The sequence below is a fragment of the Antedon bifida genome, chromosome 5, assembly GCF_963402885.1.
Source record: "Antedon bifida chromosome 5, ecAntBifi1.1, whole genome shotgun sequence".
In the NCBI taxonomy this organism is placed as follows: Eukaryota; Metazoa; Echinodermata; class Crinoidea; order Comatulida; family Antedonidae; genus Antedon; species Antedon bifida.
Window position 1 is genome coordinate 26,447,321 of NC_136230.1, and position 12,606 is coordinate 26,459,926.

The window sequence follows — 12,606 nt, forward strand, 5'->3', positions numbered from 1 at the left end:
ATCCAGTATAGCTTGTTACACAAAGCAATAGCATCATCTAACGTATATTTTGAATAATGAATATCATTTGTTAAGAAAAATGTATCCAGTATAGGCCTAATTATAGCCTCAAAATCATAAGAAGATAGTATCTTATCTTGTGCACACAACGCATGATAACTCATGGTTATCAACATATGGCGGACATTTGAGTGACCCACATTTTCCGACGGCAGGATAGATTACAAAGCCATTTTTATCCATTTTTGAATTATCCCTACTTTGAGGAGAGCCGTCGACGCAAAGGTATTCATGGGCGGCGTTGTGATGAGTACAACCACCCATTAATAAACCTTCGTACTCCTTGGTCCAGCCTTCAGGGCATGTACGTTTAGCTGGGATCATTATACTTGCTGATCGACCTTTTGCCAGACACACTGCGCAAGCTGGATCCGTGTCATGTACGTCATTCCACTGAGGGTATTGATCGGACGCCGTTTGGTACTCAGCACCATACACTTCAGCCCTATGAGAGCCGTTCGCCACCATTCGCTCGTCGTATTCAGGTTTCTCGGGTAAACACAGTGGGTTTGTACCAGCTCCAGTTTGCATAAAGTGCCCTCCTCCAAGATACCCTAAACATCATTATTCAAAACAGTAAAACAATAAACGTGGTGAACTATTTTTCACTGTTTTAATGAATTTTCATAGAAAATTGACTTTATAAATGGGAAGACCGACTAAAATTACATCAGATAAGTATAATTTTACAAAAGTAATTGATATGGTTAATGATAACGAGTCGTCGGAAGATTGACCATTTCACGAATTTCCTATTCAATCTGTAATACAGTGTCATATCGCCGTAGCTGCACTTGTAATCTGGCCTCATTTCACAGCCTTCGTACTGCTTCACTGGGCGCTTATATAAATTGAAACTTTTACCGTTCAAGAGACAAACAAATATCTTTTACATTTTTACTATTCATTTTAAACCCGGAACCCCCCTTTAAATCAAATCAATGTGAATCATAATGGTGTAACAAAATTGTCGGTGCCCAAATCCGACGCAACCATACAATTCCGGCCTAGAAATAGAAACTGCTTTTCATGTTGTAGTTGATTATTTTTAACAAGCCGACACTTGTTATTACTTGATAATAGAGACTTTACGAAACACGACGGGAAGCCACAGGACGGTGCGATCATGAATAATTTATGCATGAGCTTTAACGAAGTAGGCGGAGCTTAGTGTGAAATTTCGTCGTCTTAACTTTTTGAGGACGATAAAGTTGCCATTTTCCCGTTTACGGAGAACGACTTGAACAAATATACATATAACCTTAAATATACAGTTCAAATTACACTTAAACGTTGAAATAATATTTGAACTTAAAATTTAATTGTTTAACGAAATAACATTTTTATTGGGTTAAAATGGCTGTGTTAAAAGCAATACATTCTGCGAGGCGTTTGAATGCGATGCTCCTAGCTAGGAAGGCCTATGCTGTTCCACCAGAGCTAAGCGATTCAAAAGGGCCCACACCGCAAGAGACGGGAGGGGAGAGGGATACTTTCGGTCGTCGTCGTCGTCTTCGCGCAAGGGCTCGTATCTAATAAAACGGCTATGTTGCCTGTATATGATTTTGCGCTCTAGCGAACACAGGATATATTCATCGTCCTCCCCTAACCGTCGTTAGTTAAAAGTCCTTTAAAATGAGGTGAACGACCCAAGGTGAAATGCGCTGGTGGCGTTCGGGAAGTTTAAAGGCAAGGAGAGAGGGAGGGACGATGAAACCGAAAATAAGTATAAAGTGTAAATAAAAATAATGTTCAAAACAACATTTTATCACAAGTTTTATGTAAATTCATAATTTACATTTTGTTCAACCTTTTATATATACTGTACACATATAGGCATAGTACTATGGGTTTGAATGGTGGATCTTATGAATAATAATAATGCTGTTTGTGATTTTAAAATTATTAACATTGATTTATTTTAACTTACCAACGTATACGATTTCTGAAGAATTTGGGGTGCAGTCCTTCCGACCCCAATGAATATACTCAACATAATTGTTAATGTTATAAAAAGCTGTAAATAATAAATTACATTATACTGACAACAGATATTCCTTCATATCATTACTTTTAAGGCTGTAATTGTGAAATAGAATTAACTGTAAACTTGTTACCAAATGTAATGCGAAATAATTTGACCAACCACGATCAATTTTAATCGCATTGGAACGATATAGAGTCATGTTACCCCATCAGAGCCCACATAATACACTCTAGGGTAAGGGTTAGAAGACAGAAATTTTGCTGGATACGGGACCTTGGTGGCCCCGAGCCTCCAGATCTGCTTCTGTAATAATTGTGTAATAGATCAAATTCCATAACTTATTAATTTTGTAATAGTTTTAGAGCAAATTACGTCACATAACGTATCCACGCTAAGAATTTTTTAGAGGTTATAATTATTAATTTTGTAATAGTTAAGAACAAATCTCATAACGTATTCACTCTTAGAATTTTTCAGAGGCTTATATAAATTTCAGGTGTCTGGGTGATTACAAAATAGGATATTCTCAGAGTACAAATGGTTTAGAGGTGAAAATAACAAACAACACGTGGTCTTAAAAATGATTGAATTTGAAAATGATATATTTTTTTTAATTATTAAGGGCAATGTCACAATTATATAATTTTTATAGTCTAAAAAAACAAATATCAACACACAACACGCTTACCTTTGTCACCGAAAAGGAAATTCCGGATTACTCCGCCATTGTTTTTAGAGGCCTTTATAATAATAATTAATATAAAATATTATGATTAGTTTAATTCTTCACCATCCATAAGATAATTAATTTCAAGTATATTTAAATGTGTCTTTTTTAAACTTTAATTAACGGCTTAATACAAATGATTTCGATAAAATGCAGAAAAACGTGCACAATGGTCAAATTTGTTTTAATTACGAACATGTATTATTATAATTTGCCTTGCCTGTGTAAGAAAGACATTAATAATTATTCATATAAGAGAAATTATTTATTTTTCATTAAGAAATGTTACATATTAATACATGGATGGAAGTTAACTTTTCAGTTTTTGAATAAAGTGTATAATAGGCCTATAATAATGGGCTTTTTGGAGTTTCTCTGATGCATGTACAATTTTGATATGACTCTAAAATACATTTTGTGATTATATAGCCATTAGTATAAACCAGACTACATAAAATATAACAATATAATATAATAAATCCAAAGGCAAATTACTGAAAATAATGACAATGCTGTGGGTATCAGTGGCTGAATCTCAATGGAGATACAAAATAAAATAAGCGAAAAGCTAAATCAAAACGATAAAATAAAACAGCCAGAAAATTTAGCAGTTTTCGGGCTGGGACAACACTATTATCATGAGTGAAAGTTAGAGTACTTGGACAAAGTAGATAGTATAAACAGACAAGCGCTGCCTGAGTGGACTATAATAATTTTAATAAAAAAGAGTTAATAAAAAGTCATAATCTTGATTAAGGTTCTTACCTTGGCTTCGGTTAGCAAAATCAGGCAATACCCAAAAATGACGGTACCTTTGAAGATCTTCATTTTCTTGTTGGTTGTTGGTTTGTACACCTTTAAAGCTGATGTAATGAAAATGTAAAACTGATTCTGTTTTTATAGGCCTACTAACAACAGGTGCGCGGTCAGTAATTGGTGCTAGGTGTTGCAAAATAAATAAAATCATATTTCTAATAATATTGAAAATTAGTGTTCAAATAATAATATTTCTAATTAAAAACTTATCTGATTTAGTTATTGAATACAAATATGTGTACTGTTCCAGTTACATATATAGTGTGTGTTTTGAAAGGTGGCCAAATTTCGTTTTTCCGCGAATATTTACTATTCAAAATAACAAATCTAAAAATGTCACTTTAATTGGTTGAGTATTAATTTCCCGGAATCACTAGGGTCTATGTTCTTGCAAAGCTTGGCCCAACAATACCATCACCATTATATTCGAAAACCACAACGTGTTACTCGTAGTTCTTCTTCTGTTGGTACTCTTTTTGATATTCGTCGCTGCAGAACAGAATCTTCTTTTCAATCATATATATCCCACTTGTTACCAGAACCTGGAATAACTTACTCGGTGAAATTCGCAACTTAGATATTTCGGTTAGTTACTTCTTTTAAAACCAAATTATTAAACCATCTCAGTACTTATTTTTTAAATAGTTTTGATGTTGAAAACGTGTGTCGCCTTTTGAAGATGCTTTAATTGTAAAATGTAATTTTGTTGTGCTCTTTTCTGGGTTGACCAACTAGCATAGGTGTTTAGTATCTGTTTGTTCTTTCCTTGCCGTTTATATTTTGTTTGTTTTTTTCTATGTATGGCAGAAATTGAATAAAATAAAAAAATAAAATATTTGGGAACATCACTACCATATTTGGGTACATCACACTTTTTTGTCAAACTAGTTTTGATAGTGTAGACGGAGCTTTATATAAGCTTAGAATTGTTTTCTTCATAGTGATACCGAGTTTTTTCTAAACGGTAATTAAGTAATTTTCATACCATCAATGTCTCATCATTTACACCACAGACTTTTGTACTAATTCATTAACCAATGATGTTAGAATTGATAAAGTGTTGCATGAGAAGCATTTAAAATGTTTTAAATAAGCGTGTTTCCACCTGAAATTTCATCAGAACAGAAATTACATAGGATACATAATCACAAAAATGTGATTGAAACTTCATAAAAATCATCAAAAAAAACACACAAAAAACAGTATTTATAAAATATGTATTTTCTAAAATGGTGTCGCTCTGCTCTTTGAGATGCGCAAACGCAATTTTTTCTGATTTTTTGGAAGGATTGATTACAGTATGTCAAACCTTTTCTGACTAAGGCGTGGTTCCCACTAGCGACGCAACGTAACGCAACCTACGCAACGTAAGAAAATGCCCTTCCGATAATTGTGTTTGCTCCCGCCTGCATAAAATCAAACCTGCAACTTTACAGCACTGTTCCGTTGTCGGTTCACACTTGTGATTACACAATACAGCACCTTGCGTCGATACGTCGCTGCGTTACGTTGCGTTGCGTTCTAGTGGGAACCACGCTTAAGGTTATACCACATCAGATTAACCAGGGATCATTTCACTCGTCCCTGTATTAACCTTGTTATTTTATTATCTGTACTCAAAGTAACCAGTTTGTTCAAAAACACATTGCTTTCTTCTGTGATGTTTAGATCACCCGGTTTCTGGGTACTGTATGTTGTGAATAAACAGTAATTAAAATGTGAATAATTGTAATGATCATGGCATCTGTGATACCGCGAAAACTGCCAAGTGGCTATGCAAATTCAAGTGAGGCCTTTTTAACTGTTTGCATGTCAGTATAGCCTTGGGTTATTTTAAATATACAAACGACTGAACAACCACAACAAATTATACGAACAATGAACGAAAAATTAATGTTTCTCTGAAAGGCTTACCTACGAAAAGTAGGTAAGCGGTGCCGTTGTACAGCGGTCTTTAATTGGAGAGAGTCTTTAACTTGATGTAGACACTGTATTTGGGAATATCACTAACATATTTGGGTACTAGTTTTAGCTTTATATAAGCTTAGAATTGTTTTCTTCATAGTGATACTGAGTTTTTTTCTAAACGGTAATTATGTAATTGTCATACTATAATGTCTCATTAAATAAAACCGTACTTCTAAGTACTGTATGTTGTGAATAAACACAATAATTAAAATGTGAATAATTGTAATAATCGTGGCATCAGTGATACCGCGAAAACTGCCAAGGTAGGTATGCGGGGTCGCGGTACAGCGGTCTTTAATTGGAGAGAGTCTTTAACTTGAGGGAGACACTGTATTTTTAGTCGCGTGCAACGCGACTCTACAGCTCACTATGTCGGTTAGGTCGGTTGGTCGGTCGGTCAGTAAACACTAACTCAAATGTGAGCACGCGACTGCAGCCATGTATATGGCCTTGTTTAAGCACGTGAAAGAAAACAAGTGGATATATGAATGCAAATACAAATGGTGCCTTTTAAACTGTCCGCGTGAACTTGTATAACCCTAAATTATTTTAAATATACAAACTTCTGAACAACCCCAAAAATATTATTGGTTTATTATGTCAACCGATATTAACTTTTGTACCAAACATTCATCATATTTTTTTTAGCCAAATTCCAAGAACTACGACCCTAGTAATGGCGCCGATTCCGGGAAAGTACTACACAACCAATTAGAGTGAAATTTTAGATTTGATTTGAATAGTAAATATTTGAGGAAATCAAACATTTAGAATTGGAATTATGGCACAAAAGTGAATGGGACCATGTTTTATCTGCCACGTTTCAAAACACACACACTATAACTGGAAGAGTACACATTTTGTATTCAATAACGAAACTCAGATATGTTTTAATTATAAATATTACAGTAGGCCTAAACTGATTTTCAATATAATTAGAAATATTTTAAGTAGGCCTAGTTTAGATATACTGCTCCTTGACTGACACCGAAGTGTTAAAGGTGATATCGTGAATAATGTTTCTGAACTTCCGACAGCATAATAAAATTAAAATAAACTTGAGTTTGATAAAAAAAAAACATTTTTGTTTCGTTGTTACGCCGAACAACCTCATCAGTTCAATGAAATACGATCGTAGACGACACCGACACGTTCTGCCTGTTTAACAACGAAGAAAAAGCTTTTCATCGATTGTTTAACTCAAGTCACAACAACATAAACTTTACAATTTAAAAAGGAATAAAATAACAAAATAAGTTTTCTGGATATATTTATCACAAGACTTTCTTATGGTAAAACTTAACCAGTCAGTTAATCAGTATTTAGGAAGAAATCTTACAACTGGTCTCATTTTAGGATATTTTAGTTTATGTCCCATGTTGTATAAAACAAGATTAATCAATACCTTGTTAGATAGACAAAATCAATAATACTTACATAAAGACATAAATAATTTGAAAGATATTTTGCTTAAAAAAAGTTTATACAAGATACCGTATCGATGAGAAATATTCTTTTAAGCTACCTTTTCTTGGAAATACTTTGTTGGCCACTAGTAATAAAAACACTAAATTATGTAACAACTATTGCAAAAATCTAAACATAAACATAGCATTTAATACAACAAAAATTGGTAATTTTGTCAGTAATAAAGACCCCAGTCCGTTTGATCTTAAATCCAATATCATCTATGAATTTAATTGTGTGGGCTGCTCAGGTTTATTTTTATTTTATTATGCTGTCGAAAGTTCGGCAACATTATACACGACATCACCTTAAACATTTGGGTATCAATGAAGGACTTACGAAAGTTGGAAAAGCTCTCCAAAAAATCTGTAAAAGCAGTAGCTGATCTAAACTACTAACAAGTTGCAAAACGTTTGTGTTTCCAAAATGTATAATTATTATAAATATGAGTTTATCTATTTTGCCACACCCAGACCCCACACTGACCGCACACTCGTTTTTACTTTTCGTAGGCCTGTAAAATTTGACATTTACTTCTTGAAAATTATTTCGAAAACTGTATGTCAATAGACAACACAACACCAAGATATGTTACGGTACATAATAGTCAGTGATTTTAAGATTGTAATTATCCAAACATTTTGATTAATATTTAAATCCAATCCATTTTGTGGATTATAATTTAAACAGAGTGTTACGGTGTTCATCTGACATTTTCTGAGCATTGACCAACTTGTAAACTATAGCATTTCTTTCAATGCATTTCTTATACTTAAATTAAAATAGATATTAAAAAAGATATGAACACGATGATGCCGATTTACAGGGTCTCGTTTTATACCGAAAAATAAATGAATGCCTATTTGTTCTACTGTCAAGTAGTCGTCCATTGGTATACATTGGTTGAGGTGCCCATCTGAATTCAATTTAACATTGTATTAGGCTACGTCCGATGAATAATGGTTGATTGATAATTATTTTAGTATCTTGAATGATAAATATATTATAACTAAATAAACTAAATTTGGCAGTATGAACATCATGCGACAACAAGGAAACCTGCAATTGTTTAAATAATGTGATATACCAGGGAAGAGTAACATTTTTAAATTTTACTCTTCTCTGGATATGTATACGGTACGTATTTAATACAGTGGTTTCTATAAATTGATAATCATAATTCAGTGTTTACCGTACTGTATCAAACTGGTAACCCCGCTGTGGTTGTTTGTGACTCTAATCGGCGGTCCAATGGCGGGCGTCGTGGTCTAATATCATCTTTATATATTTGCAACTAATCTTCATGAAATACAGAGTTGAATGCAAGTAAAATTTAAGTAAACGGATGATAAATGATGATGACAAATTCCAGGGTATATTGAAATCATAAATTTTAAAAACCTCGGAACAAGGTAAAGCACATGTATACAGCATACAGTGTAGTTTATTATACGTTGTATAATAGAATAAGATTACTTAGGCCTACTCCTTAGCAGGTATCCCGATATTTTGTTTCTGTTTATAGGCCTAAGTGAGTTATTGGTCAACTGTATTCTTAATTTATAAAAAAAAATGAAAGCACTCTGACACTGAGTGAAGAACTTGGCAAAATAATTATTATCAGAGAAAACGTTATTTTTTTATACTTTGGTCCATGTTAAACGAGTACAGAGGGCGTACTATTTAATTGCTGGTATGAAAGATACAGATATGTCAGATTGTAATATAAGCTTTTGTGACGTGACCAATATATCAATTTTCCTGAAAATCAATAGGCATGTTTCGTAAGTATATTCCTATTACCTATATATTTAGGACGGTAATCGCTATCGTGCTAACAAACAAGCAAAGCAATACTATACTTGGCAAAAGTGAGGAGAGGCTAACTGTATAACGTCAAACCGTAGAAAACCACGAAGCAGAGCTAACCGTTTTAAAATGTAGATAAATACCGGAACTTTTCTTTATTAGGTAACGTATCTAAGTTTATTCAGGTTTTTTTGACAATGTTTTACCAGCAGTAAAGTGGTATTGGAATGCATAAGGTATCATCGATCGTAGACATTGCCCAACTATGATGTACTGTACACAGTACGGAATCTATGCCATTTTTTAAAGAATAAAATGATGGAACGCATAAAGTTTAATAATTTAGTATTGGTTTTCTTTGGTAGTCGTTGTTGATAGCCATTTAGTTCATTAATTTTGTTATTATAGGCCTACTATGTGTATGTGTATTTGTTATGAATTGTATAATAAAAGTATGTGATTAATTGTTTCTTGAAGTTGTATTATTCTATTGTTCAAAATACATCAATAACTAACTCTAATGTAGGCCACTATGTAATTTCGTGTCATTTTTTTGTTAAAAGCAAAATTCCAGCTGATTTAGTGTCTTTAGGATGTAAAGTAATGAAAAAAATATGTTGCCATTTTTTAAAAAAAGCTTAAGGGTGTCAAATCCAAGATGGCCGCCAATACGTAAAATATCCAATAAATGTACCATATTGGACAAAGTAACACCCATTATGAATAATATTTTAAGTTCATATGGGTTCTCTGCTATATAAGAATTATTATAAACCTATATTAATTAGTATTCTGACATTTTGAATTTCAAAATGGCCGCCATTTTTTAAAAATGGATTACATTTCTTATTAAAACATGTGCAAGTTATGACGTTGATTGAAATCACATAAAATGATAGGCCTATGACAACAACATTTGTGATTAACACAAAATGGTGGCCATTTTGAATTTCAAAATGGCCGCCATTTTTTAAAAATGGGTTAAATTTCTTATTAAAATGTGTGTAAGTTAAATAAAATTAGATTGAAATACACAAAATGATATTCTTATGACAACAACATGGTGATTAACACAAAATGTTGACCATCAGGAGGTCTATAGTACTGACAGTACACTTCTTCATATTAAAACATCTCATACACTTCTTCAGTTAAATGACAACTAACTCTGCCAAAGTCCTTCAATGAAATATTTCTAATCTTGAATGCGATACAGTAAGTTGACCTTCCTTCGTTTTCTACTACTGTATCCATCAAACTTCCACAGACTGCTGCGATCCCAACAAGCTTGTTCAGAAACAAATTGGCAAAAGTACTGCAATACCTCATTTTACTGCCAAATAATCTCTATTATAGGAGTCCTCTTTTACTTTGATAAGTTTGTCACCTGTATTTACCGTCATATATATTTTTTGCCAATGTTCGTCTTTTTCTTAGGATCCCATATAGACAGTTTGCCTTCTACAAGACTTTTACCAATGCCTCAAACATTTTCTGTCCAATTTCATCATGCCATTGCCAACAAACACCTTTGTGCGAATTTGCAGAATTTTTCATTAATCGGGATATCATCTCTCTTTAAATGTTGGATTTCAAACTCATCAACTAGATTTGCCAGCTCTGATGAAATCATTAATTTGTGCTATTCCAATGATCAAATTCCTGATCAATTGATGTAAATCCAGCAAGTCCCACACATACATGTCCTCTCATAAACTCCAATATCTGTAATTTGTTTCAGTAATCTGTTAAAATTGATACAGCGGAAGTAACCGGTCGTTGTTCAGGTGGTCATGAGCGAAGAAATATTTGATAAAAGCATGTGTACTTTCCATGTGTGCAGATATCGTTTTCTTGTGTCTCGGACATATATAGGGATATAGTTTAACCACATCATTTAGATTTCGTCGACTCTCTGTATTCAAGTTAATATCTTTATGATCAGCCTCTTTCAAACAAAATGACTTCACTTAGAATCTCTCTCTCTGTCTGCATTTGTAGAAGCAAGTTGTAGAGAGAAAGCAGAATTAGTGTGCTTCTGTCCTTTAGAGATGTTTTACATTTAAGATATTTGTGTCACTGGTTGTATAGGTAATACAAGTTCAGTTTCAACAAAAGCACTGGCCTCAACAATATTTTCACAATGCTACATGTCCAAAAGCCATATAGTTCACCGGGTCGACATAATAATTGCTTCTTGATGTCATCTCTGTCCACCTCCACTCATCTCGGGCAAGAGTCATCACCAGGCATTCTTGTCTTTCCCTAGTACATGAGTTTTTAAACCACAACCATGTGCACTCATCAAACCAGTGTATAATGGTGGTCCATCTGTAGGGGGTACATATCTAATGAAATCGGTTGAGATTGTAGAAGATGAGAAGTAGGAGTTAATGCTGCCTATGAATAATCTTGTGAATGAGCTGTATCTGTATTGCCTTCAAGCTTCTGCCAAAAGTTGACAGGTTAAAAACTTACCAACCATACTGGTGACAATGGCCCTGAAGGTTCAGACATTGAATTACATAGCAATAACGCATTTATTATTTAACATCATATTTATACAGGATTTCACAATAAGGTATAAATGCACTAGTTTTATATTGTGGTCCTGTCTCCTGTCAAGTTTCAGTTTCACGAAAAGAAATGAAATCTGTAATTTAGAATCTATATATAAATTATGGTTAATTCTGACATAGGCAAGCACAATGGAAAAACTTTAGAACAAATCTCTGCCTTGGATACCTACCTGAACTAGGCCTATCTCAGATGTACCGCGAAATGTAAAACAATTTTCACTTTTACGATATTGTTCCATATTTCTATCTTATGAATATATTATAAAGAGTTTTAAAACAAAATTTCTGATTTCATCGGTAGATTTTCAACTCAATTTCAATTGTACGCGGTCAAAGTAATTTCCAGGTTCACGATGAGTTCACAGGTTCACCTTGCAACTACCTGGTTTTAGTTAAGTTGGTCGTTAGTGGCTATAGCCATTTTAGTTTTGTTTTATTTTCGGATCGGACCGCGCGTGTGAAGGTACAGTAAAAAACCCGATAACCGAGTTTTATTGAGTAAGCTGGCAGGAATAACTGTAGGCTATCTGTGTCCCATTAGGGCCCATATTGCAAGCCATCTAAAACATCTTCCTTCTTGGGCCGAAACGGCCTACACTGTCGCGGAAGTTAGTTTCAAAAGATGTTTAAATTAAATAATGTATTATGAGATGGTATTTATTTGATGAATAAACGCCTCCCCAATAAAACATCACTTTGAATAATAATCGCCTACACCCACCTACCCAACTATCTAATAAACGCCCATCCACATTTATACACACAATATTGTATTATATTTATAATAACACAATTATACTATTTGTAATAGAATTCCCGACCTCTGCCATATAAGAGCCCTACCAAACAATAAACACTATACTTTAAAATGTTATTAATCATCTAAGACACAGAGTGAAACAAAGTAGGTTTAGTTTTTCGAATGTCAAGCATTTTCAATAATGGTAACCGACATAAAACGTACAAGAAGAACGTCCTTCTAAAACCTTTTTACCCGAGTCATTATCATTCCGAGAACCATCGTTTACACTTCCTAGAGGGGAGCGAGCGAAGCGAGCTCACCCTCTAGTTAGACGTAATTGTTGTTGAATATTTGATATAAATTGGTAAGTTGTTCCATACTTTTGCAACTCCAACTTTGAACGATTATTTAATTTAAGAGTCATAGTTGGGTATTATATATCTGTTATATA

At 33.6% G+C, this 12,606-nt stretch overlaps 1 protein-coding gene across 1 annotated transcript; it reads right to left on the bottom strand.

Moving 5' to 3' along the window:
- Positions 1-24: 24 nt before the first annotated feature.
- LOC144843161 (uncharacterized) lies at positions 25-2,065 on the bottom strand. Its single transcript, XM_078699885.1, has 2 exons — positions 1,991-2,065; positions 25-614 (listed from the first exon to the last, which is right to left on the bottom strand). The coding sequence occupies exon 2, from the start codon at positions 589-591 to the stop codon at positions 133-135; it is 459 nt and encodes a 152-aa protein (XP_078556011.1). The 5' UTR covers positions 592-614; positions 1,991-2,065; the 3' UTR covers positions 25-132.
- Positions 2,066-12,606: the final 10,541 nt, after the last annotated feature.